Source organism: Cimex lectularius, unplaced genomic scaffold (genome assembly GCF_000648675.2).
Source record: "Cimex lectularius strain Harlan isolate CLEC.00 unplaced genomic scaffold, Clec_2.1 scaffold344, whole genome shotgun sequence".
Classification (NCBI taxonomy): Eukaryota; Metazoa; Arthropoda; class Insecta; order Hemiptera; family Cimicidae; genus Cimex; species Cimex lectularius.
Window position 1 is genome coordinate 118,411 of NW_019392996.1, and position 27,790 is coordinate 146,200.

Below are 27,790 nucleotides of genomic sequence, written 5' to 3' on the forward strand. Positions count from 1 at the left end.
GCAGAACCCAGCTACTTGAATTTCTAAATGGAAAGAATTGTTGAAAAAACTGAAAAAGATACGCGCGGCAAGCTTGGTCTTATCGTTTGGAACTAATTAAACAATTCAATTATTATAAATAGTTTTTTGTCTGTTTTTAATTTTTTTCTTCATGTATTCTTAAAAGTTTTCTACCTTTTAGTTTTCAATTATATATTTCATGCTTATATTTTTGTTGGTGTAATTATGCAGCATCAACTTCCGTCAGACGATATTTACCATGGTGTATAATGTTAATTTACTTTGTTTTCTGTACAGTTCTTTTTGTTGTTAAATAAACATTATTATTATATATATTATTATTTTAACTTGTGTGTGCCACATCGTCTTCCACTTGGCTCAGGATACGAATAATAAGCTATTTCAGTTGGCAAGATGAGACAAGTCTTCAACGTAGATTTTAAGAGTGTTTGACGTTAAATTCAATGGTGCAAGCGGTTGTTAATTTGGAGCAACTGTTCTCAAGTTATTCGTAAAAACTATTTCCAAACATTCCTACAAACATAATCTTCTTCAGCTTTTTCAACGAAACTCCAATTTATTTATCATTTTATTTCATTAAAAATTAATTTATCATCATAAAAAATATAAAATTTCGCAACAATTTCCTCAACTAACATTGACTAACAAGACACTCTGGATTAAAAACAGTTTGCACCTGCAATTCAGCGTAAAAATATACATAGTCATAATTGTATTGTCAATAAACAATTGCGACAGGAGTGTCAAAAAGACACAATATTTTTCAAAAATAATTATTAACTTTGGAAAGACCTGTTACAGATATTTTTAGAAAACATTATTCGTTTGGCAAAGATGCCCTCGTTATAAATATTGTTTTTACGAAATTGTAAACAACAAACTTCTCACATTTGCTTTGAGTGTAGACATACGAAAATTAGGTATAATAGGTTTTCCTTCTCGTGGTAACCACACAACGAGAATCCGAGATTAAAATTAACCTTATAAACCACTTTGCCGAAACTGAATTTAATTATAAACTTATTCACGTACCTTAATTGAGAAAAAAGCACAAGATGTGGTAAGGCAAATCCATTCTATTTGGTCGGAAGTTTGGAGACGGCGGTAAATGATTGGCTTTCGCTTCTTACGACACGAGATCCGCCTCTAGACGTACAACTGCGTTCGAGGTATTTGACGGAAGTATCAGCATACGTTTTAAGAATTCTGAACTTTGTCAACATCACAAACCGTCTCAGTCCCCAGACTGACGAACAGTGCAAAACCATACTAAGAATGATGCTCAGTCGGAAAAGCTTTTAAGTCATTTACATTGATTAGTATGTAGACTACGATGATCAACCATGAGAAGTATGTGACTGTCTGTTTTCGAAGGGGTGGGGAAGGAAGTCGGTATGGAAAAGACATTTTTGTATAAGGCGTCGGCTTCTTTGAGGTGAAAAGACCCACCCCTTCAAAATCCAACGTATATAAACACAAAACAGCAAAATCTCACTGGCACTCTCAACACGACACTCAAGAATGGCATAATTACACAGAAGACAAACACTTTGAGTGAGTAGAAATACTTTGATTGAATATATAAAAAATATATTTTGCATTGTATAAATTCACCTTTCCACATCCAAAATGTATTTGTTAAATGTAAACAATGTTTGTAAATCCCAGGCCCTGAAGATGATAATAAAGATCGAAACGTTGGCACGATAGAGAAAATGTTTTTCTGAAACCTACATCACACCAGACCACATCTCACGATTTCTAAATATTTATATTTCAATTTAAAACGAAAACCCAAAAATTTAACAACTAAACTAATAAGTGAACGTGATAGTCAAAACGTAGAAATAGTCCCCTGTGCTATATAGTAGCCCTTTTATTTTCTTATTTGTTAAACTCTTAACGTTTCTACTTGAAATCTCGTCAAAGTTAAAAACTATGTATAAAAAGTTGTCATTTGTCGCGTATAAATTTAGTAATAAGTTAACCCAATTACATACAAAATGTAAAGAAAAGGACGTGATAGGTAATAGTTCCAATTTGGTATACCAACTAGGTGTATGAATTGTAAAAAAAAAACATATATTGGTCAGACGAAACAGAGATTAAAAGCCAGATTACGTAAGCATCGATTGGATGTCAATGACACTTCCAGACCTGCTACGGCTTTGTCAAAACATACCCCTGAACTCAAACAATCTTTTGACTTTACCAAGTTCCGAATTTTAGATAGAGAATTCTGGCTGGATAGAAGATGCTTCAAGCTGCACATAGCTAGAAGCAATATGTAATATCAGAACAGATACTCGGGGCTTAGCTCTATATATTTCGACTCCCTGAATTTCAAACATCCCTCTCAGATCCCTCTCCGACACGATTTTAAAACACATATGTGACTTTAATAATGATAAAAATTTAAATTCTAGACTTGTTTAAGTACAAGTCAACATTATTTTAAAGTGTCACCTCCTAATTCGAGGTGCATTTAATTCCTCCTGCAAACCTTGAAGAGTTCGCACAGGAGTATGGATAACTAAGGAATAAAGGAAAAAACAAACACCAGACGTACACCAAGACCCTTTCCAATTTATTAACGGTAATCAGAAATACAAAGGAAATTTTTCTTAAGGTCCTTTTCCAGGGACTAACCTTATATGAGCGTACTTACGGAAAATTTAATAACATAAAGATCTGGTTCCAGCAGAGCTTAGTCTAGCACTCCTCTCCCCACTTACTTATTTCCCCCTCTCCTGTTCATCTTATCATGATGAACGGCTAGACCCGTGACATCACCCCCTCCTTCGAGGGATGTTTCAGGAGTTGAATAAAAGGAGCAGGCAAGATGATCATAATAGTCATGCCCATTGATCAAGAGTCGTGTTACCATAGTCGCTTTAACTGCCCCAAAGTTGGCTTTCGGGTGAGAGGACGAAATGGATTTACACTTGGGAAAGTCAGATTCTTTTTGTGCAGTTCCTTTATAATAAAAATATTTTGTTTCATTTCCGAGATGAAATTGAAAGTGTGTGAAGGAAATAAGTGTTGTGGCTTGCGATATATAAATGTATATATAATAAAGATGAGATGATGTATCGAGCTGCTTGTTGAAACAACTTTAATAAAAGGATCTATTAAAAAAATTATCATTTAAAAACAAAATTACAAAAAACAATTATTTATCTTACTTTAACTCGAGTGTTGAAATATATCTGGAGAGCAAGAAACTGCATTTTAATAAGATTAATTAAAATTAGGTGAAGTTCAGTATCTAAACAATGAACAGTATGGAGTTAATTAAAAACACTAAACAATATAATATAAAAATTTAAAAAATAATTTAAAACCGCAACGTGGTCCTATAGGTTACTTCGGTTACACATAACTATAACTATAACATAACCATAAGTACAACGTCTCTTTTTCTTAAAATAAATAATAAAATTACTTTTTTTCCACAGGTTCATAAGAATATCACAATTAAGCTTTTTTAAATTGTACTATGTATAGATAACTCAAAAATAAAAGTGCTAACTTCACCACAAGGGAGAGGCATGAGGCTCAGGTGGCTTTTCCGTAACAGGTGATCTACGGACTCGTTCAAGGCCTATGCGGATAGTTTACAAATTTAGCCTCTAGGGCTGCACTCTCTGTTCCCACTTTTTATTCAAAACCCTTAAGTGTTTAGGAGACCATCATAAACCGAAATGGAGCCCAATCTACCCGTTTGCATATTGCAAGTACGTGGGGTAACATTGATATATATACCTTTTCTGACAGTAGGCTCCTTTCCAAGTTTGATTCCCTCGGCAAGACCTTTGGTGAATCAGGTGCAGCCCTTGTGTACTTCGACTGCTTTTTGCGAGTTTGACTCTAAATTAGCTTCGTAAGTTACGTATGATATAATTTTTGAAACGTTATAAGGCTCCGAAAATTTGTAGCCAGTTAGACGTTATTTTCTTTTCTTTGGCCAAAAGTGTATGTGTTTTGACATATTTTCTCCTATTTTAAGCCGGACATCTCTGTGCTTTTTGTTATACCACCTTTTTTGGATGTTTTTCGCCTTTTGGATGTTTTGCAGGGCTGTTCGCCACATCTCATGTTGTTTTACCGGTATCTCCCTTTCCAGATTTAGTTTTCTGCCTTGAAACAATTCTGCAGGGCCAAAGCCTGTAAAAGTATTAATACCGGTAATTTAGGTTTTTGGTTGAGATAAAAAAGTCAATGGCACGAGAGGGATTCGAACCCACGATCTTCGGCTTGATACGCTGCTGCTCTACCACTTGAGTTATCGTGACCTCGAGGTCGATAGCTCAAGTGGTAGAGCAGCGGCGTATCNTCGAAAGGTAGTCCGCGATAGAATTAGTTTTCCCCTTTTTATAAAATACGTTGTATCGGTATGCTAATATCCTTGTCGCGAATCTAGCGTGACGTCCTTCTTTGTTTTGTAGGGAGATCACAGACGACTGGGCTTTATGGTCTGTATGTAAGTTAAATTCAATGAATACTAAATAAATTTGAAATTTGTTGAATGCGAAAATTACTGCTTCTAACTCATAACCACAGTTATTTACTTCAGGTTAGGATATCCTTAATTCTATCCTGGTCGACAGGTATTCCTCCTTTTTCGATGGTGTGTAAAATTTTTGACTCCTCGGATAATGGGGCTTATTGTAGGCTGAATTTAAATCGATTACTGTAAAGTTCTCAGCTTCGCTGAAATATAAAAAAGGCCGATCCAATCTGGGATGGGAAAGTAAGTATATACTAAGTTTTCGTTCAAATGTCTGTAGTCCATCACTAATCTGAAATCTGAATTGCCGCTATTTTCCTTAGATAGAAGGAATGCGAGGGACGCGAATCCGCGGAGATTTTTTCAATGATTCCTTCCTCTAAAAGTCTGTCAATCTTCCCACGCATGATCTGGCTTCTTCCCAGACTCTGGGTAAAAACCAGTCTTTTGCACTTGAGATTCGCACCTTCTCTCAGATGGATGGAACATTGAATGACATGTGTCATTCCTAGCCGATCAGTAAGAGTATTGGGATATAAAGAAAGGAGGTGTTTTAGTAAGTTTTCTTTGTCAATGGAAACCGCCATGTTTTGGGTATGAGGGGTGCTATTGTTTATCTTTAAAAATTAAAAATTATAANTTAAAATTTCTTGAAGTCAAAGAAAACTGGGGATTGACTTGAGTCCACAGTCATACCAGAGAAGAAGGAAATTAAAACCAAGAATTACGTCCGTTGGAAGTGTATCTATGATTATGAAATACAAATACCAAGAGAAATTATTTATTTTGATTTTAAGTTTTACTTTTTGGTTACATTTTACGTTAGAGTCTCCTACCACGATTGAAAGTTTAGATATTTCTATTTTTCTTATGTTACTGGTTGTTTCCTTGCATATCTTTTTATATGTATCGCGACTTATGCCACACACACAGATGCACCCGTGTCGGTTAACGCGGGAAAATGAGAATTTTGTAGTGAAATTTTTAAATAATTATTTGTTGCGGGTGTTGAAATTTGAATAATGCCCCATAATGGTCCCAACCCAACACTCACGTACCTCTGGAACGCGAACGGACTGATTAAAATAAGACAGGAGAGATGCTTCTACACGAAAAACGAATTGACGTCGTATTGATTTCAGAAACTCACTTCACCGACAGGTGGAAGTTTTTCATCTCAAATTACATAACATACGTGACTAACCACCCCGATGGGACTGCACATGGGGGAACTACTGTACTGGTCCGCAATTCCTTATCCCATTTTCAAATACCACTCAGTGCAATTTCCTTCCTCCAGGTTACCACCCTGACGGAGCCAATTTTATACACCATCGCAGCAGTCTAAAGTTCAACCAACAAATTCGTTCAAGAAAACCACTTTATGACCCTCTTTTCAATCCTCGGAAGTTGCGTCTTCTGCGGTGGCGATTTTAAGAGTTGCCACTCGACTTTACAACAAGCACATCATATATTTCCACATCCATTGAACTATAACAATATTACCAGGGTGTGTTCTTGGATATATACCAGGTCTTTGACCTAGTATATTACTCTGGGCTGTTGTGGAAGCTCACGAACATCCTACCTATTACCTCATCCTAAGATCCTATCTTAACGATCGTTACTTCCAAACATCACTCAAAACTTCATAGTCTCCTATCCATCCTATTCTATCCGGTGTCCCACAGGGCAGCGAGCTCGCTTCTTTCCTATAATCAATTTACCCCCGACCTACCTACACAACCTAACACACCTAACTCTGTCACCCTCATCTTTGCCGATGATATCGCATTTATTTCGCCTGACAAAAATCCTGTCACAGCTTCCCGTAATCTCCAAAATCACTTAATTGTCCGATAATGCTGCACTATACCTCGGACTCTACCTGGGCTAACAACTGCCGTGGAACCCCCATGCACGACTTAAGCGCACAGACTGAAATTAATATGCGATTTTTCATGCTAAAACGACCACTCGACAGACGATCTAACGATCTGGATATACGGACTTGAACTTTACGGGACTGCAAAGCGTTCCAACCTTAATCAAATCCAGCCCCTTTAACCTAAAATCCTCAGAACAATAATCAATGCTCCTTTCTATGTTTCCGATCATACTATCCACACCGACCAAATGTTCCTCTTGTTACTCAACTAGTCCAATCCTGCTACTAAACGTTCTATTCCAAACTACGCGATCATCCAAACCCGTCAACGTCAAAAACCTGTCATCCACTACATTACCTAATAATCCTAACAGAAGGCAGCGTCGGTGGCCCCGAGACAACCTTACTACTTGACACTGTTCTCCTAGGATGGAGTCCATCTCGCTCATCGTATTGATGTACTAACTGCTGCCATCACTGGATGGTTGCTGTTCAAGCCTCCATGCTATTGTTAATATTGTTTATATGTAAATATTATATGTTTTACCTGTTGCGTCGAAGTATGCAGTTGTAAAAAAATAAATAAAAGGGGTTGTTTAAAAAATATAATTTAAGAAAATTCCACACCCATATTAAACGTGGATGAAATAACATATCGTGTGACAGAGGATTGCTCTGAACCAGATCCTCAAACTATTCTGCAATCAACGAAGTTCGAATTTCTAAAAAGATCAGGTTACTACATCGTAAATGAAAGCCTCGAACAGTCTTTGTAAATAAAAATAATCCATTTTTTTTGCTATTGTTCTTTTTCTATCAGTTATCTAAATTTGCTATAATTATCTAAATTATTTTTAAAATTCAAATAAATGTTTATGACCTTCGGTTCACTTTACAATGGCGATGTTGTTTTTTCCGGTATCTGATTTACCATGTTAATTTTGCAAAATTGAACCAATTCTGAACCAATTCCAAAAACTTGAAGAATCTCCAAAAAAAATAGATTACCGTTTTAAATTAAAAAAATTTCTACGCCAATTAGTTTTTAAGGAAACTACTATGTTCACACCCTGTATGTATAATGTAATATATTCCAATTTGTAAAAGACAATGTAAATAAATTTCCAAGATTTAACGTTATTTTTAGTAATACTAATCGACATTCATTTAACTGGAGAACATTACTCGTTGTCTAGTTTCATTTCCGTACGACATAATATTATGTATAAACTTGTAAAATTAATTGCCCAAACAAATAAATGTAAAACGAAGGAGAAAAAGAAATAATTTATTCGGGGACAACAGGTCCCCTTAGAATAATACATAGGTTAAAGTAAGTGTTGTTAACATTTTGACACAAAAATAAACCTTGTAGTGGTGATGAACGTAATAACAATAAATAACAAAACGCAAAGGGGTAAAACTAAAATGAATTTCTCTGAAGATTAACATAAAATAACAGAAAAATATAATTACTGAGTAAATTTATACTGCGGTTAATAGACTTTGTTTGGAGGGAGAGGAGGTGCATGCATAGCAGATGTTTAATAGAGGTAAGGGAAGCGTCTTTTCGGATAGTTATTATCGGAATTTTGGTGCTCGGAGACCGTTTAAAGGTGCACGTTTTATGCTGGCGAAGGATTAGGTCCGAGGGAGATGAGCAGGATGGAAGGAGGATTTAAATCGGATGGACTGGATAATGTAATGAGAACGATGGGTGTTAACGGCCTGGTAGAGGAAGGAAACAATGAAATATAGACTTCGGGAAGAGGGATAGTCAGGATAAGGACTAATCTCTCAAGGGGTGTGGACAGATTGAATAGGATAGATATAGGGCGGTAGTCATTAGGAGTGGATGGATTTGGAATTTTGGTAATGGCAAGGGCTTTTTGCCAGGATGAGAAAAAACGAAGTTCTGAAGTGAGTAGTTATAGACATGAAGGACCGGAAGTATAACTGGGAGGCAGAGTTTCAGGAATTTGGTGGGTATGCCGTCAACTCCTATAGCCTTGGAACGGAATTTGGATATGGCTTCGAGGACATCGTTAGTTGTTATTTAGGAAAAATAAAAGTTAGATGAACTGTAATGTGATCCGAGGGAGCTTTTAGGGAAATGAGATCGGAACCGGAAGAGTTATGAGCAGCAGAAATAAAGTGGGAATTTAGGGGTGACAGTTCACAGGGGGTGACCGGAAAGTAAGAGAATGTGCTGACAGGATGACAAAGACCATGTTTTTCGAGTAGGTTCAGCTTTGTTCTAACATCTGGGGTGGTGGGGAGAGCTGCTCATAGCGGTTGGCTTTGGCACGACGGATGGTAGATTGGGTTGTATTACGATAGGAGGAGTGGTCTTCTGGAAGTTTGGTACAACGAAAGCGCCTTCTTGCCTCTTCCCGGCTTTTTATTAGGGCTCTGATTTTCTCATTTATCCAAGAAGCAGGGGGCGACAGATAGTGGAAGTTTCTAGGGGATCGTTCTTATTTAAGATACGAAGGAGATTTTAGGTTAAGAAGCCGACCATTGAACGATGGATATGGAAGAGACCCAATAATCGTCCCCAGATCCAGCCACAAAACCTCAAATGTAAGGGTATCAAGGTGTTGGTAACGTTATGGTTTAGGTGAGACGTTGGGTAGGAATATTAGTATTTTGAATCTGGTATGAGAGAAGAGAAAGGAGTGCTGGGAGGTGGCTAGTAGTTTGTCGGAAAAATCAATTAAGGTCAAGCCAGGTAGATGATGAGGCTGTGTGGTAGTGGTAGCAAAGTGAGCATGAGAAAGATTAAGAGAGAGCCATAGGTTTTTAAGGAAACATTTGTTATAGGAATCGGAAGAATAATTCACATTGAAATCGCCTGTGATGATCACGTTGGGATGTAGTGGGGAATAGTTTGTACAGGATGTATAGAAAGGAATTAGGAAAACATGTGGGGGTCGATAAACAACTGCAAAACAGAGACGCTGGGAATTGCGGGATATTTCTGCAAAAATATATTCTATATGAGGAGAGTCAAGGATGGGGGAAGTCTCTAGGATTCGTCCGTCTAGGTTGTCATGGATAAAAATGCCTACACCTCCGCCGGTCTGGTTTACTCTATCATGGCGGAGGAGAGAGTAGTTGGGTAAGGAAATGGAGTAGGAAGGAACATTAGGTTTGAGCCATGTCTCAGCGACAGTGATTATATGGTGGAAGTTATCAGTGAAATATATAAGGAATTCATCAAGCTGTGCTGAAAGTTACTGGGCATTAACATGACATATGCATATACAGCTAGCTGTATGTTATTTTGTAAAAACAACTCCGGCAGATGGAATAAAATCCATGCTGTAATTCTGTGGATAGTGCTTTTTTTATATCCGTTTTACTGCTATATTAGAACAAATTCTATTGTGTTCTAAACCATTCTCTTATTTAATTTTTTATTATATTCCAAATCTATCTTTATAACACTATTGAACTAGGTGATGATGGGTGTTGTGTGCGAGTCGGTGTACTCATGCTGAACCCGCATAGCGTGTCTTTTTTGGGTCCGTCTTCAATCGTGGATTTGTTGAATTACTCAAACGCGTTTCGGCATTGCGCCATGTTCAGTGAGGAAATTTTTTTACGAAGGTTTCCTTTCCAGTTCCTCAACAGTACTGAAAGCGTTTGAGTTATTCAACAAACACGCGAGTGAAGGGAGAAAAGTGACCCTATGCCGGTTCGGCATGAATATTGAACTATTCAATTCGTGTAGTTTTATGTAAAACCAATTTTTTTATACTTATCACTTAATTTCACTCATTCTTCTACTTCTTGCAATTTAAACTACATTTAATTGAATCTGTAGGAATGCCGAATAGGCAGGGGGTCGTGGATGCTTAATGGGAAATGCGTTGAGATGCCGCTCCAGGACCAAGGTGCCCCGGAAGTGGAGGTCGTGCTGTGGTCAAATGCCCTTTTCACACAGACAGGCAATTTCCGGTCTGTTGAAATACAAACGTGGAAGGGAAAACTGCGGGTGCGGGAGTATAAAAAGAAAGAGATTTCATCAGAAGCACATATACATGCCGGGACACACGTAATTCCGGGACGGAAAGAAGAGGATACAAAAAATTCTGGTTTAACACTATGCAGATATCTAGTGTAAAGTACAAAATATGCATAAATATTTCTAAAACAAAAAACTGCATTTATAAAGCCAAAAGCTTTGACGCCATGCATACATTAATAAAATATGTTTAGTTTTGTGTTCGAAAGTGGTGATTAATTTCATAACTTTTTTACAAGAGTTTCCAATCAAAGTTGGCATAAAACCACTTTTAATATAATCTATAATGAAGATTCCTTCCTTTTTTAATTTATAAATAATTCAAGCACTAAAATAAAAGAAAGAAGAAACGGCTTCCAATTTTTAAATTTGATGTATTCAAAATATAAAAGTCCAAAAGTCCAAAAATATTAATTGCACAGCTAGTTCACAAACAGTAAAGTAAATTAATTGGTAACAATTATACAAATTATCACAATATGCTTAATTTTTGATCTTAAAAAAATATTTTTAAAAAAATTTACCTTGGCTCTTGTAATAGACATGCAACGTGAACTTACACCAACGAAACTTTTATGATGCGATCACAACTTTCGTAGGATTTAGCTTACCTAGATTTTTTGTTTTTTTTTTTAGTACAACTTTCCTTTGATTCTTTATAACCTAGAAGTTGGAACTATCGGCATCGTCACTTTCACATGATTCGTCGTGATTCTGCGCCGCTTTGGCTACAGCAACGACATTTTTAATCATGTTCGTTTCCGAATTCGTGGCATTTTTAGCGGATAATAAAAAATCCGTCAGGCTGCCGTTGCTCCCCGAATCCCCACTTGACATGCTAACAATGTTAACGCTTTCCATGCTGGATTTAGGAAACTCTTGATTCGACTTTTCGCTGCAAGCCGTATTGTTTTGATTTTCCACAAAGGTTTCTTCTAAAAACTGTGATAGTAAAGGGTGATTTTGCACTTCTTGAAGAGCGTGATCGCCGTCTGACATGTCGTCGTAGTAATTTTCGACCATCTCCGCCTCCATTTTGAGAGAGAAACATTTATTTTTAGCATCGTTTATGGCTAGTTCGAACAAAGCAAGATTGTTAAGTTCCGACTGACGTTGGTGTACGCTGCCATTGCTGTTTCCTGTTTGTTTTTGATTTTCGAAAATATTCGATTGGTGATAGTCGCCAGTCCTGGGCCTATCCAGTGACAATGGGTCGATGAGTATAGTACTGCTCTTGTCTCTTGATAGCGTCACTTCGGATATGAGTTCTTGGCTTCTTTTCGTAAGAGAGTCTATCCTTTTCTGCTGTTCGAAAATGATCGCTCGCAGCTGCATGTTTTCATCGTGTAATTGAAAACAGTCTGAGTGTGGCTGAAAATATCCACAAAAACATTATTAAAAAATAAAATAGATATTCTATGTCTATCGAAGATTTTGACGTGTGCTGTGGCAAATCTCACATTTTCACATCCACTTTCCCTACAAGGTCAATAGGGTTTGAGGAAAAACGAGCCGGTTATTAAGCTAACCGATACTACGACCAAAGTCAGGTGGAAAGTGGAGTCCTGGCATCCTGAAATGGAGGCACAGTTGTATTTGGCATCAGAGGAAGTCACAAGTCCTCTCATTCAGCTCTGGGATGTCAGATTTGTCACAGCACCGTCAGAACCGACATACTAGAGGTGTACTTTCATTGGCATGATGCAGTCAGCATTCAGACGTGCTTATCAGCAGTGGGAAAGGTAATAAAATATTTTATTTGAAACCAAACATTGATGCTCCAATTGTTTGTGAAATACCAAATTTTCAGCAGTGGATAATTGATGTGAAAATTAAAGCTTAGATAATTTTCAAAGACCAGAACACCCTAAACTTATCAAAGACTGGTGCGAAAAGAGGAAGAGAAGACTACAAGAAAAAATGTACCCAGTGTAAGTTTACAATGAAAACCGTTCGCCCCCAAATATACAACCAGTACATATGGTACTTTACAGTACCTAAAGCAGACTGACGTGGAATCCCCACACAAGACTTAAGAAACAATTTTACAGAAGGGTTGGGCAACAACGAAGACTTCTAGAACAAAAATCTGTTTTTACCGTGTGAAAACTCATCTAACACTGTACTCATTGTGACAGAATACGGAGTAAAGCTGTGGGGTTCAACCAATCCATTATCCAGCGCATCTAATCCTTCCAACCAAAAGCCCTCAGACAGATTGTCAAAGCTCTTTACTACTTAACTAGCCTCACTCTCCTCACAATGACCTCAACATTTCTTTTGTTTCAGGAAATTTGATCCCGTTACCAAAAGATCCACAACAAGCTCTCAATGCATTCCCAACCCTCATGCCCAAGCCTTTTCTATACTTTCCAAACTTGATAACCAGCCACGTTGCCTTAAACGACGATGACCTCAGGACCTCCTCACCCCTTAATCCCTCATATTATGGCGTGGGTTTCTCTTCACATGTGTCCAAACTTCTTGGGAATAGAGTCCGTGTTGTGACAAAAAAAATTAACTAAAGTTTAGCACGACTGGTTAGTAACTGCTAACTAACAAAATAGTTTGATGAAGACACCTATTGGCCAATAGTATTGTATTGCAGGATAGAAATAACTACTAAACCTAATACGTGTTAACACAACAGTAGAACTGGTGACTGGATACTACAGACTCCAAAGTCAAATGTATAACCCCGGAGCAACAAAAACAAGCCTGTGACGATAATTCTTGAACGAAGAAGAAACAGCAGAATATTTCTTTTGTTGGTAGGAAGACTCGTTAGACTGAGACGCTCCTGGGGGAGGAAAAGGCAAGGCCTGAATGTTAACAATAGCTCTATAATATAGTACGTAATGTGAATAAAAACGAAAGTTCAACACAAAACAATATACAAAGCTTCCGTTTCATTCATATTTTTCAAGCAAGATGAATTTAAAAAATAATTATCTATTTTCTCAAAGTAGACCGTCAGACACCGGGTAACTAGTGCAATACTAACCTCTTGAGAATTCATGTAATAATTATATGGAGTATTAATTCAATATTGATAATCATTGAAATTATAATGCAGCATTCAACTAAACGGACCATTCACCTATACATAAATTGTTAATGACTAATCCGCTTACACAGCAAAGTGTGCGGACAATAAAATGAACCCCTCCACGTTTAGATTACACATCAACTCTCTCCCAACAGTTATTGAATATGAGTGAATTGGATAGAACTGCAAAGAAAAAGTGGATTTAAACAGATTATATCGGAATTATTAACTTAAGAATTACAATATACTGTCAAGTCACAAAGCATTTGAAATTCTATGCTATTATTGACTTTTATAAATGTTTATAAATATGTATGTAAAAAATTTTGAACATTTTCTCAGGATTCGACCCTTTTATTGCCCACCCCCAGGGATACGATTTCAGGACTTGTTCTCCTTGGACTCCTTCACCCAACAGTTCTTACAGCTCTCCATGTGATAGAATGAGCAGAGAATGATGAGTTGATCCTCATGAAACTGCTAGATAATTTTCAAAGATGTTTAACATAAATCCTCCTGCATTATGCGGCTTGGAGTTAAAAAAGGATTACTTAAATCACTCGCAGTCTCAATTCAGTGCAAGCTTAAAGCCGGGAACACACTTACCCGATGCTACGCCATGCGACACTACTCGATGCTACCCGACGCAAATCCAAAGTCCATTTTTTCAAAAGACTGTATTATCCCCGGGCACATCTGCCGAAGGCCACGCAACGCTACCCAACTCTACGCTACGCGATCCCCACTGTACAGATTTCGTCGGGTCGCATCGAGTACAGTCGAAGACAAAAGAACCGGACACTCATATTTTTATTCAAACTACATGTATTATTGTCGTTATATTAATTACAACATACTTATTTTAGTATAAACCAAATTAACTGTGATTAAAAATTAATTACTTTTTATTTAAAAAATTAATTTTAATGGTTTGGTAGAAAATTAATCAAAACACCAGAATTCGATTTTTTGATATAATGAATTTAACTAACAATTATTGTACTCGCTTCGGCGGTACATATACTAAAATTGGAACAATTTATTATACGGTTTTGCTCATAAAATTTAATTAACAATTTATTTCATAGTTTTGCTCGTAAAATTACACCATTTTGTAATGTCGGGGTCAGAACAGGACACTCATATTTTTTGTAGTTTATTTCCAACTAAGTAAATGTAATTTTGTCGTTATATTAATTACAACATGTTATTTTAATGTAAACCAAATTAAACGAGATAAAAAATGCATAAGTTTTTATAAACATTGTTTAATTATGATGGTTAGGAGTAACTTTATTTAAAACAATTAAGTTTAACAAACAATTTATTACAAGGTTTTGCTCAAAATAGTGCATTAAGAACAAAAGATGCGTTGCGATTGTGATAGTGATTATTGTGATAAACGCTGTGGACTGTACGCGACGTGTGCTTGCGTCGGATAGATGTGCACACCCCACCAAAACGTGGCAAGGCGTCGGGTAGCATCGGGTAGCGTCGCATGGCGTAGCATCGGGTGTGTTTCTGGCTTAAGAACAAAAGAGGCGTTGCGATAGTGATACTGATTTGTGATACACGCTGTGTGACCGTACGTGGCGTGCGCGATGTGCATACCCTACCAAAACGTGGCAAGGTGTCGGGTCGCATCGGGTAGCGTCGCATAGCGTTGCATCGAGTGTGTTCCCGCATTAAAGAAGTATAAACTATTTTTTCTTTGTATTTACTAACAAAAAAAATCGTATAGAATATTCTTATTGCATAAGCAATAAATATCCAGTCTATTAGGGAAAATTTAAATAAAAGGTCTGAGTCATCAAGAAAATCACGAAACCCGATTAAATCAACATAAAATTAGATTCTTAGTAATAACGCTGGAGCACTTTATTCGCATAGAGGCCAATCTGCTATTAGTGCCCTAAATAATATTGTACAGAAACTAACAAACTCAGTATACTATGGATCGCTTTATGCAAACAAAGGAAGGATATGATTTCACATAAATTGATAAAAGCTGCAGCCAATAAAGGAATAGAGCCAACGACTAATGAATATTTGTCATGCTATTTAGCCGAAAGATAAGAATAGAAATTGGGAATGAAAAGCTTACTACATGCTAAGAACCTGCCAACAAGGAAGAGTACCAATTACCAACCTTATGGTCACTCGTAGTGGACGACCCCCTACATAAGTTAACCAAAGGTTTTGACGTACAAGGGCACGCAGATGACATAATAATCAAAGCAAAATTGACCAGACTCTGGTCGAATTATTGCAAAAGAAATAGTTCATTCACCAGGAAAACGATTCAAAATCTTACATTGACCCTGCAAAGCCAAGAAATAAAGCATTCCAAAGAGGTTTATACCTAAGATTTCATTTCTTTTTAGTTTTACGATGTCTTGCCCCTCTTAAAATAATGAAGTTTATAGACTATTAATTCCTTTCAAATAATAAACAAAACATACGTACGTGATAATTTTGTCCACCGGAAAATGTCATTTCTGGAGACTTGTCTCGAAAATAGCACAATGAGTCTGGAGGTAGGGTGAGCTCCGTTTGACAAAACTGAGAAGAGTCGCATTTCCCATCTGAAAAGAAATACAAAATTTCGGGTTTTTTAGCGGATTTCAATAAAATGAATGTTTCATAATAAGTAGACTCGATCAAATTCCGAAGTTTTGCAAAAAGGGCTGTGATCAATCAACTGAAACCATTGAAATAATTTACATACTACTCGATGGAGTGGAATCATTAAAAAAAAGAGAAACTTGCTTCTGAGATTACGGCCAGTTTTGAGATAGCACCTGCCGCAGTGTTTAATTTGAGTAGGCTGGTTTTAATTTTTAATACTATGTTTTTAATAAAGGAATTTTTAAAGAGCTCGAAAATTGATGATATTGTAGAATGTGTTCCCTCTCAGGGCAAGGTCGAAGGAAGACGTTAAGCACAATAAGATCCCCTAAACTTGCATCCCATTTGAATTAGTTTAGTGGCCATGGTCCACCGGTATGGGGTCTCCCTTAGGTACGGCGGGGAGGTGGATGAGAAAAAAAATATTGTAGAATCTTCGTACGCTGCGTTCTAGTTGGTCAATGTTCTTCGCTGTTAGAAACATTCCCAGACTCCCTGGTAGCACTGGGTATTATGGGGAAGGGGCAGAAAATGCCTTCTATCCGCTATTTGACCCACAGGTGGTGAAGTTTGATGACTATCTTTTCATGGCTGCAGCTGCTATCAGAATGGGGCACCCAATGTCAGACGCCTTATGACCCCCTCCGCAGTTCACACATCTTAATTGGGCTTGTGCTTCTTTATTAGGATAGTCCTAGATTTTGTAATTGTTAGCACGTATCTCACACTTTGAATTACAATGACAACTACAGCTAAGCGTCCCCAGGCTTTGGCAACGACAGCAGCTGTTTAAGAGTCTTTACTTTTATATTTTTGCTAGGAGAATCTACAAAAGGCAACAGCTCTGACGGTTAGTATTTCCTTAACTGTGATTCCTTTTTCGCATGTTATTGCAAAAACAGGAAACTTTGTTGAGGTGTTATTGTCTTTTCTGGAACCGCTACACTTTGTTTGTCACAAAGCCCTGTCTAGAAAGACCTTCCTTGATCTCTTCAGGGGTTAAAGGTGAAGGCAAGTGTACAACCATTTTCGGTCCTTACTTACATTTGGGTGTATAGTTATGGAATTCAATACCTGCTTTACTAACGTATTCTTTGAAAAATATGAAATCATGGAGATTTGCGTGAACACAAGCACCTTGTCTCTTTTAGGCTTAAATGCTATTTTTCTTGTGAGTTTATATGTAATTAAGCACACAGATTTAGTGTGATTTTTGAAATGAGATACTCTTTACCACTGCTGGTAGTTAGGCTTGGGTCCACAATGGTGTTGATAATTTTATTCGGAAGAAAATGATAGCGTAATCAGCATGCAGATTTATTTATCTAGAACACTATGTAATGTAATTTTTTTTTTTTACTTGACTTTGCCCTACAGACATTCAGTCAATGTCAATTAATTGGTGACAACGCCAACCGACCCGGGGCCACCCCCAAAGGGCACTACCCCATACACCCGCTTCTCATTCAGGTTTACATCTAATTTCGGTAGCATTAGGAGGATGTGGATAAAAACCGTACATGAGCCTTCTCATTGCCTTCTACTACCACATGTCCTGGGGCCCAGCAGAAGCTGACTTTGTTTTGCATATCTAATTTGTTTAGTTTGGTTTTGCAATTCAGCACCTCTTTGTACTAATGATGTTTGAACTTAGCACTTTGATAGCTGCTTGGCTATCTGACTTGATAGCTGTATTCTTGTTTTTGTACCCTTTGAGTGCATCTTTCAATTGCATGAACCTCAGCTTGGAAGATACTGGTGAATTTTCCCATGGGTTCTGAGTACTTGTACCTTCTAGGGTTCTAGATCTGTTTGTGTACCAGTAGATGGTGCCATTCTTAGAGCAGGTTTTTCTCTTCCCATTCCTCTTTGGTACCTAAATGGAGATCAAGAACAAATACTCTGCTTTACAACACTCGTATAAACTTTGGGATAAAGTCCAGTCATGAATTTTGAAGTGGAAAACGGGGAACTGGTAAAAATTTGCCCTGGCTAATTCAGCCCAAAATATAATTTTTTTTTTGCTCCAAAAATTTATACTTAAGGGATTTAAAGGATGATTACAATGAATCTGTAATGGTTTGTTAAAAAACTTTCTTTTTTTGTGTGTCCTTTGCTAATTGCATCTTTTCGTTTTTGTTACTGTTCATGTAGTTTATTTCATTAAATACAATCCCACATATTATTTTCTTATCCTAGTTAAAAAAATAAGCAAATCAATTCATATAAAACTGAAATATATGCACAAAAAAGCCATAAAACCTTGTTTTAAAGAAGGTAGATTTTTCTCGGTTTCTAGGGCCCATAGCAAAAAAGCTTGTCAAATATTTTGTTCTTAGCCTTGTAAGTGTACTGATGTATTAATTTGAGTAGTGAATATTTTAGTTCAATGATTATAATTTCTATGACAAACCAATTTTTAAAAAATCTGTAATTATTTTACTCACTTTAAAAACACACATGTTGTAAAGGCTAATTTTTTATCATGACCTACTTAAAGATAAACCCAAATTAGTCATTGTACTGGTATTTCCATCTTTAATTTGTTTTTAAAATTAAAAATTATAACATTCAAATGATAAAACTTACTCATTGATAGTTTTTTGATCAAATTCTCTGATAAATCCTTATCTTTGAGATGATGTCGAAACATCTTTTTATTACGCCTCTTCCTTCTTAGCTGTTCTAATCTTCTAAGAGATGTTTTGCTTTTATTCCTGAAATATTGGATCATTATCAAAATTAGTGAATTCCAATTAATCAGTGTTTGAGATGTTCTGATATTTAAATGTGTTAATTTTGCTGCGAACATTTTGATTCAACTAATTTGGGTAGATTGTTATAAAAGTACTTTCCCAAGTCAAGTTAACAGATGTTTAAATGTACTTCCAGACAATCCGGAACCAACTCAAGTTTAAGTATTTCATGATTGGGGGTAAAGGTGCCAAAGTACACCCTGGCAAAATTACTTGGTCTGGTTCAAACGGTCTTTCAAGTTGTGGCCTATTCAACACCTGTATTCAACTCTGTGCACAGGAGTTGATAAAGAAGAATATGAAAGACACACAGATTTACATACTTTCAGACAGTCAAACAGCTATAAAGGAACTAAATGCATATGCTTTAGCACCAACCTAGTCTGGGAATGGCTAAATTGCCTAATAGCCCTAAAAAAGCACAAGAAAGTTACTTTGAGGTTGGTTTCAGACATGAAGGGGTACAACGAAACCAACTGCCTGACCAACTAGCCAAAGAAGAGGCATGGGACCAGAACAAAAACAAGGTGCACTGGAGAGAACTGAAAAAATTGCTTAAGAAAGAAAACTCAAACATTGACAAAAGCACCTAGTATAAGGCAAGTTAAAAGATTTATAAATCAGTAAAAAAGGAAGGTGGAGGAACTCCTCTCTCTCTCAGCAGGCAAAATTTGAGGGAGAATATAGGCCTACACACTCCACTGCCGTCTTTACTACCACCTAGTAAAAAGTCATGAGAAACCAGAAACAACAGCACACATACTTTAAGAATGTGAGGAACTGTAGCCAGTATACGGTACCTATTTGGGTGGCTGAAGGAGAAAGGTTGGACCCTTACCTGACTTCACCCAAAAATTATTATTGACTGAGTATAAAAGTGGATGAAGCTGGGGAGTACTTTCAGACAAAAAGGAGGTGTACGACCAAGGTACTCACTTTCTCCAACTTTGTTAAACTGTGTAATCAAGGAAATCTTCAGATCCCTGAAACTTCTGGCAACAGCATCTATATCAACAAAAGGAAATTAACCCTAAGGTTTGCTGATGACCTGGGTCTTTTTGCAGAAACTCAAGCTAAATTAAAGGATATACTTCAACCCTGGCAAGAAGGGTCTGAAGGCAGATTGAAAGATTAAAAAATACAAATCCAATGCCCTAGCATTCAACCCGACATAGTTGCAAAAAAAAATTTTTTTTTTCAAAAACCGGCACCCCCAACGGGTTCATATAACCTCGTAGTTGAAATACCCTTGTAAAATAAAACAAATTACAACTTAATTTATCACAGAATAAAAGAGACACTATTCAAATAAGTGATATTTGGTTCATGTGTAAGTTTTCCTTGTGCAGAAAGTTTTAATCTAAGGACAATTAAAATTAAAAAAAAAAAAAGAATATGTTAGAAAATTATTTCAACTTTTCACAATTAATAAGTTAACTCAGATTGGCAAAAGAAAACAAAATTGACCAAGGAAACGTTAGATATTGAGATTTGCATAGAGATGAACTCATAATATGATTGCTTCTGAACAAACCCATCGCTCATGATGGTGCAAAACACATCTGACGGACCAAAAAAGTGAAGTTGAATAATTTGTGCATTAAAAAAATAATCTTTTTATTTCTCACCCTAATATAGATTTAATCTCACTTCATGATCCTGGAGGGCATGTAATTATTTACATTTATTATAATTCATCAAGAATATCAAAAATTAAATAAATAAAATTTTAAAAAATATCCCTTTTATGTCAAATAAAGTGATTCTCTCAATGAAAGCAGAAAATGTGCGTACAAGTGCACCTGCAAAAATGTAATGACCTACCTCGGTTGCAATGTTGGAAAAATATAAGAACTATCTTGCTTTTCATCGGTATTCAGTTGTGAAATACTTGTGATTTTAGTTTCTAATTCATTTTCTCTTCTCGCCAGATCTTTTTCTTTTTCCTGCAAGCAATACAAACAGAAAGATTTGTTTGTTTATCGATAAATAATTTCAGTGAGTAGTAGGACTGTTTTACCTCCACTAAATTCATATGCTCTTTCAATTCATAAAAATATGAAGTCAATTTATTTGCATATTCCAAAAGAACTTCCTCTTCAGAAACATTAGCCTTTCTGAAAGTCTCTTTCTGGCAATTCATACATTTTTCAAACTCAGAGAGAATTTGAAGTAATTTCGTCTGTCTCTCTTTATAAGCACTCAACATTTTGTCATATTTTGCTGCTTCCATTGTGCGTACCCGCACTAGTTCAGACTTATATAATCTTAAATAACAAAGAAAGGATATAAATATTTGTAATCTGGTTACTTTTTCTCAATAATGATCAAACACAAGATAAATATGTCAGGTAATGAGAACCTATTACTGATTTATATAAGCTTAAATCTATGCACACAATATACATGCATCTACAGAGTTGAGCTTATCACTTCTTGCAGTCAACTGTTAATTCCAGATGTTATGAAATTTACAATAAATTACCAGCAGGTCTCAAGAATCACCCAGATGTTGGCAGTCCGGGGTCAGACCTCAGTCTTATCCATCCAGCCCCGGTGTTGGGCTCCAGGGGCTATCAACAGCTAGCCCTCAACGCAATCAGTTCATAAATCCAAACCCACTCACACTCTCACTCACTCTTAAATACATTCTTTCTTATTTACATACCATTCATTCAGTTAGGGTGGGTGAGTACTCGCTATTCCTCCATCATCCTTTAAACCTATTATAACTAAACTAATTGAGTGTTGATGGGGTACTCAATATTCCGCCATCAACCCTCACACCACTCATTCACGCTAATTAATACATTCACTCTCAACACACACTACGGAACACAAAATATTCATACTATATGCAATAAAACAACCCTTTCCTATAAGAATCGGAACAGGGACCCAGGTACTTGCTCCTGTGCTCAAGCACAATTCTCACATCGGATCGCATTCCTACTCTATATATAGAATCAAGGAACTACACTCTCCAATTAAGGGACATATCAAGCAACCTCCTCTACATGCTGGACGCATTTGCTTTGACCCAACAGTAAGTGTCTATGTGTCAACTTCACATGGTCTATCCATAATCGAGAATGAAACTTCTTCTTCTATGATTCAATTAATTAAGGTTTTTAGTTGAGATAAATTGGTCAAGCAGACCACGAAAACTAGTGAACTTCTTCTATGAGTCAAATCCTCTGAAGGCCACTTATGGACAGTGCTCTTGATGTGGTAGTAATGAGAAATTTTGAAATGATTTAAAGATAATTATTGTTATGTATTTTATAAAAAAAAAAATGGAATTATATTAAAAGTTGCAATTATGCACATGATTTAATTTCCTAAACTGATGCTCTCCATAAAATAATTAATGCAAATGTACTTATTTTAAATTGCCTAAATTTCCTGACTGGTATTTTGGCGATCATAAGAATTTAATTATTGAGAAAACATTATACACAAGAAGTATAAAGTATCAAATAATGCAGATTTCTCAGAACTTAGAACACGAACTAAAAAGAATATAAAATTGGATTAGAATAATCATTAATAGTACTCAAAATTCCATCAAAGAAGTGCGAAAAAAAAGTTCTGGAACTGCTAACCCAAACATTGTACTGAAGGTTTTTCATTAAATATGAACAAAAATCAAATCCGGATTCAACATTTATTATGTCTACAAATTATAGTAATAGATGCCAACACACCTTAATCTAATTAACACTTTTTTTATAATGATATTAATTACATGCAAACTTATTATCTTATAATTAAACAAAAGATTTAAGTTAGAAAATATTTAAGTTTACATCTTGGTGGAGAACTTAATTATCAGGCCAGTAAGCGTGGCAGGTGGACAACAGGAATAATAAGAAGAGCAATCTTAAACACAACGTATCGGCTCGAGATTGATAAGTGTCCACTAGTCATAGACCAGAAGACAAAAGAACCCTAAACCCATGGTATATGAATAATTATTTTAATATTGTTGGCCAAAACAAACGCATTTCCCTCAATCTATGGGCCAAAGACTGACTTGCACTATATATCTAAGTTAAATGTTGAAGGACCCATGAAACCTTGTTTTGGTTTAAACATTGACTTCAATATTTGTGAAACTACCATTTTGAAAAAATTGATCAAGATTAAACCTAACAGTTAAGGCTGTCTTGTTGAAATTCCTCCTATTGTTTTAAAAAACTTAGTAATCCATTGTGTAAGCCACTATATTATTTGTTTAATCAACCCTTGTGAACCAAAAGGTTGCTCGAGATCTGGAAAAAGAAAATTTTGATCTCATTTCATAAACCCCTGGCAAAAACAGCCTTCCTTCAAACTATTGACCAATTTCAAAGTCTAATATCCATAATTCAAATTATCTCTAAATATTTTAATTTAAAACCATTCCCCTTGTTCCGCCATCCCTAGATAAAGACTTTACCGACACCCTTCACTCCCACCATGCTAAATTCACTCCTAGACCTCCACCACGGTATATAATATAAAAAATTGTAACAAGCAATGAGTCTATTTCACATAAGCCCTCCACTCCTATAATTATTAACTTTTAATAAAGAAGTTAATATTCCTCTTTCCGTGTAGTTCTACTTCTAACCCAGTCTCCACCCCACAATCCTGAAGTTGGTTATCAACAAGATATCCCTGCAATCATACTTGAGTGTTACAACTCAGATAGAAGTGTAACAAATAACTATAAAAATAATACATATTTTTTAAAAAAATATTTATTATTAATTAATTATTTATATTTGTAATGTGGGCCTGGCCTGTAAATAAATAAATAAAACTACTTTCACTATCTCTAAGTATGTAAAGTGTCATACAGAAGAGCTTATCATCCAGTACTCATTGGGTGTCACGGACGAGGGTCAAACAACAATAAAATACTTTTTTATACCATGATCAATTAAAAAGGGGCTATGCCAGGATTCAAAAAACCGCTAGACAAATATGGTTCAGACACCCTAGCCACACATCCACTGTGGTCCCGCTCTATCTAAGTATTTCCTCCAAAGTGTAAGCTTTATAAAGTTTGCCACTAATAACTATTGTTAAAACATATCTAACCTGTTTGCTTGAGTTTGAACCATTTTCAATTCTTGCACTTTTGAGAATGTTTTTGAAACAATATTTTTAAATTCAAGTTTATACTCTGACAGATAAGTAAGAATTTGAGTGTGTTCTTCTTGCTCGTATTCTTTTCTCATTGTCCTAAAACAGATATTAATTTATGAGATTTCTCAATATGGCCTACAGGACGATGAACCAATAATTTGGTCGTTAGAGATCATGTTGGCCAATATTTCCTCACTGTGTTGGTCTGTCAGAAATTTTTCAGCCCTTTGCCATCTTCAGTGTTGTGTTTGTCCTCTGAAAATTGCTGAAATCTCAAAACAGACCAACACAACCAAAATGAAGGAAAATTATAACTTCATGGAAAAATCTGCTTTAAAAGAGCGACATAAAGGATGAAGCAAAAGTATGAAAAGACAAACCATGAGTCGACAAGCTGGACAACTAGCATGACAGCTAGAAGTGATCCGTTTCGATCTTCATAATATCTTTTCAAAATATCTTTAGCCACTGCACCTTCAGGGTGAATATTAAATGTATTCAATATAAAAAATACATCAGCACAATCCATAAGGGGTTCCTTAATGCCCATTACTGTTTCCTGGTTTATTAACTTCGAAGCAAAGCCTTTCAATCTATTATATGTACCTAATAAGGAGACAATCTGTAACAGAAAAAATATTTTTACAAATAAATGTTTTAACAACGTGCTCAGTTATACAATATGAATAATCACATAATATCAAATGTTAGAAGCTTACTTCAGTACAAAAGACACAAATACTAAATTCCATTTTGTTCTGAAGCAAGAAATCAGCCACAAGAAGACAAATGCTTTCATGGATTCCACAATATTGTTGGGCAGGTGGAGAATAAGGGACCTGATCGAGTGCAGTTACTACAAGTCCTCTAAAATATGACCTTAATTTGCTAATGGTGCCACTACCATGCAGCCTGAAACAACACATATAAGTGAACTAGTTATGCACAGAAATCACAATGATTTTTTACATACCAATCACCAAGCCGTTTTTTTAGATTCTCAGGTGTGAAGTCAACATTTGTAACTAAATCTTCAAAGGATGTTTTGGGCGATCCAATCCACCTTACATTTAACGAAGGGCATTGCAAAAATCCATCTCCAATGTTATCGTCTTCGTGTAATTGATGGGTCAATGTCAATGGAGTTTGACTTCTTGATACGTTCAAAACATCAGCTGTACCACTGTTATTTTTTTCTGCCTTTCTATCACTTCTATTATCATTAAATTTTATTTCTATTATATTACTGCTGTTTGATGAAGTCGGTGACTTGATTTCATCTTTCTCGGCCTTGGTATAGGTATCTTCACATGCAGCATCAATTCTATATGTACAATCAAATTTCCATGTGAAAGATAATTATCAATTTGAATTTGTATCATGTTTAAAGAATAAAAGTAAACCACTAGTTAACACAATTCTGGTTTAAGTTAGATTGAATAGCAGTGGAATATTTAGTTTTAATTGCTGTTTATTTGGAGATTGTGAGATGCAGTCTGATACCAGACCTCACGATCTCCAAATAATCATTAACTAACAGTCACTAAACACCACACACTTTAATTACTGTTTTGTTTTTTTACCGTTTGACTAAAAGTGATAATTTTTCTTGTCTCTGCTTTGCAGAGTCTTGAAAGTCCTCTGGAGTATGAAATTGGCTAATTGGATCCTTCGTTTCCTCTGATTTGTCATTAAAATGCTTCTCACTTTTCTTATCGGTAGCACCACACAGTTCTATTTTGGCAGTCAATGGCAATGTTTTGAAGAGCCTATTTTCTTCGAAGTCGTCTTGTGGTCCATCTGACCCATCACTAAATTTATAAATAGTAAAGTAAATTAATACATTTCAATGTAGTATAATAAAAACAGTAATGATAATGCCAAAACCGATTATACTTTGAAAAGATTTATTAGCAGATGTTTTATTAGAAACCAATGTGTACTTGCAACCTATTTGACAACTTTACTGTCTATTCTAGTGACTGTTGTCCAAATTTCTATTGCAACAAAATTTGCTGAAAATCGTAAAAGAACAAACTGAGTTTGCGATTCTTTGGTCATAACCAGTGATAATGGATAAATGCCAACTAAATTATAACTTTTTTCACAGATGGATGTGCTTTCCATGACCTAAAAACCATCATACAGAACAGTACATACTACCAAATTCAATGCCCATATTTAAGGCTGAATTGACAGCTATAGCTAGAGCTCTCAACTATATTTACCTTCAAAGAAACCAACTATTGCATCCTTACTGACTGTCAAAGTATCATCAAAAATTTTTTTTTAAATTCCTAAACTCTAACTGAGGCTCCAGGGTCCACATTTGGCAGCTTTCTTGGTTGAAATGAACCCCGGCCTTCAGGGATTAGAATGAACACAGTGTATGCTCATCCCTCAAATGAGACAGAGGAAAAATAATTGGAGATAAACTCCACTTTCCTCTGCCTGGTGTGGGTGGTTCCCCCGTGGTTTTTCGAGTGCCATCCTCGGACCATCCCTCAAGATCCCCTACTGCCTCAGGGAGGATTCAAAACTGGCAAAATATACTGTGGATGCATTAAATGAAAAATATAGTTAGTTGTGTACATTCCAGTAGATGATACTTATTGTATTACTCAGGCATCCTCATACAAATTGACTGCCAGCATTTGCTAGCTTCTCATGACGTGCCCTCTGGGTGTAAGACGAATAACATATGAAAGTTCAGTTTTAAAATAATTATATTTTATAATTATATCCAAAACGATTTAATTTGTATGCATACGACATCCAATAAACTGTCAAAAAGAAAGGCAAATTTTAAAACCAGAAAATAAAATTTTTGTGTAAAATAAACCTTTTGCGTCATAAACTAAAAACAATCTGAAATTTATTTATTTATTTTTGTATATTTGAGTAGTATAGTGTTTCTGAGTAGAATTGCCTAAAACTTAACCCAAATCCATCTAATCCACGTATTTTTAAATCAAAATGTGCGTAAATACTTAAAAATGGCCTACCTCCTTGCGATAGCATCGTTCTTGAGATTTTTTTTAGGTAAATGCTTAATCATATTGGTCAAATCGAAATCAATACTATTAAAAGAGCCAAGGTATAATTTAAACTAGATTGTGCAATTTGAAATTTACTGACACTTTAATTTTTCGGTTAAAACAATTTCGCCGGTCGAACTATGAAACGCATGACGCGTTGCAAAACAGAAACTGAAATTTGCATGGGTTGTTCGATCGGGAAAAATTTTATAACTGCCGACTAGAGAGAGACAATTGGACACAAGTCGCTCCAGGATAAACATTAATGTTTTGGTTTGTCCGTATCTAATGGTTACGCTTGGATTTGTCGGAAAGGGAACACAAATCAATAACGTCCGTTATGCCCGCGACCGCGACTTTAAAGATCGAAACCCGCAGTTTATTTACTTATAAATATATGTAATAAACTGAATGATACATTAACTTGCTACATACAACGAAACCATAAACATTGCAAAAGTAAAAAAAGTCTGGTTGTCATGTCATTCATGGTTCACGTCGTTATACATAACATAAATCATTAATCATTATTATACATTTAAAGACTTATTATTCTTATTCAATTGTTTATTATTAAACTCTGATCCTAAAAATTTTATACCATAGAAATAGAAGTAATTTATGACAGGAGAATGGATCCAATGAAAGTTCCTCAGTGGTAAATAATTATAAATGGCCGACTCCTGTCTTAGCCAAAACAAAAATTATTTTTTACTAATAAGTAATACATACTT

At 35.8% G+C, this 27,790-nt stretch overlaps 1 protein-coding gene across 1 annotated transcript; it reads right to left on the reverse strand.

Moving 5' to 3' along the window:
* Positions 1-11,072: 11,072 nt before the first annotated feature.
* Positions 11,073-27,281, reverse strand: LOC106664112. The gene is made up of 11 exons (XM_014389541.2): positions 27,024-27,281; positions 25,602-25,829; positions 24,992-25,342; positions 24,738-24,930; positions 24,399-24,640; positions 23,971-24,114; positions 20,903-21,149; positions 20,707-20,828; positions 18,716-18,843; positions 15,965-16,083; positions 11,073-11,820 (listed from the first exon to the last, which is right to left on the reverse strand). The coding sequence occupies exons 1-11, from the start codon at positions 27,074-27,076 to the stop codon at positions 11,113-11,115; spliced, it is 2,535 nt and encodes an 844-aa protein (XP_014245027.1). The 5' UTR covers positions 27,077-27,281; the 3' UTR covers positions 11,073-11,112.
* Positions 27,282-27,790: the final 509 nt, after the last annotated feature.

Bases quoted from the DNA above. Each gene is read 5' to 3' on its own strand.
- LOC106664112 (XM_014389541.2), bottom strand. From the start codon at position 27,076: ATGATTAAGCATTTACCTAAAAAAAATCTCAAGAACGATGCTATCGCA. The intron at 24,641-24,737 runs GTAAGCTTCTAA...TTTCTGTTACAG, and splicing joins TTTGTGTCTTTTGTACTGAA to ATTGTCTCCTTATTAGGTAC. The intron at 18,844-20,706 runs GTAGGTCATTAC...CCAATATTTCAG, and splicing joins TTTCCAACATTGCAACCGAG to GAATAAAAGCAAAACATCTC.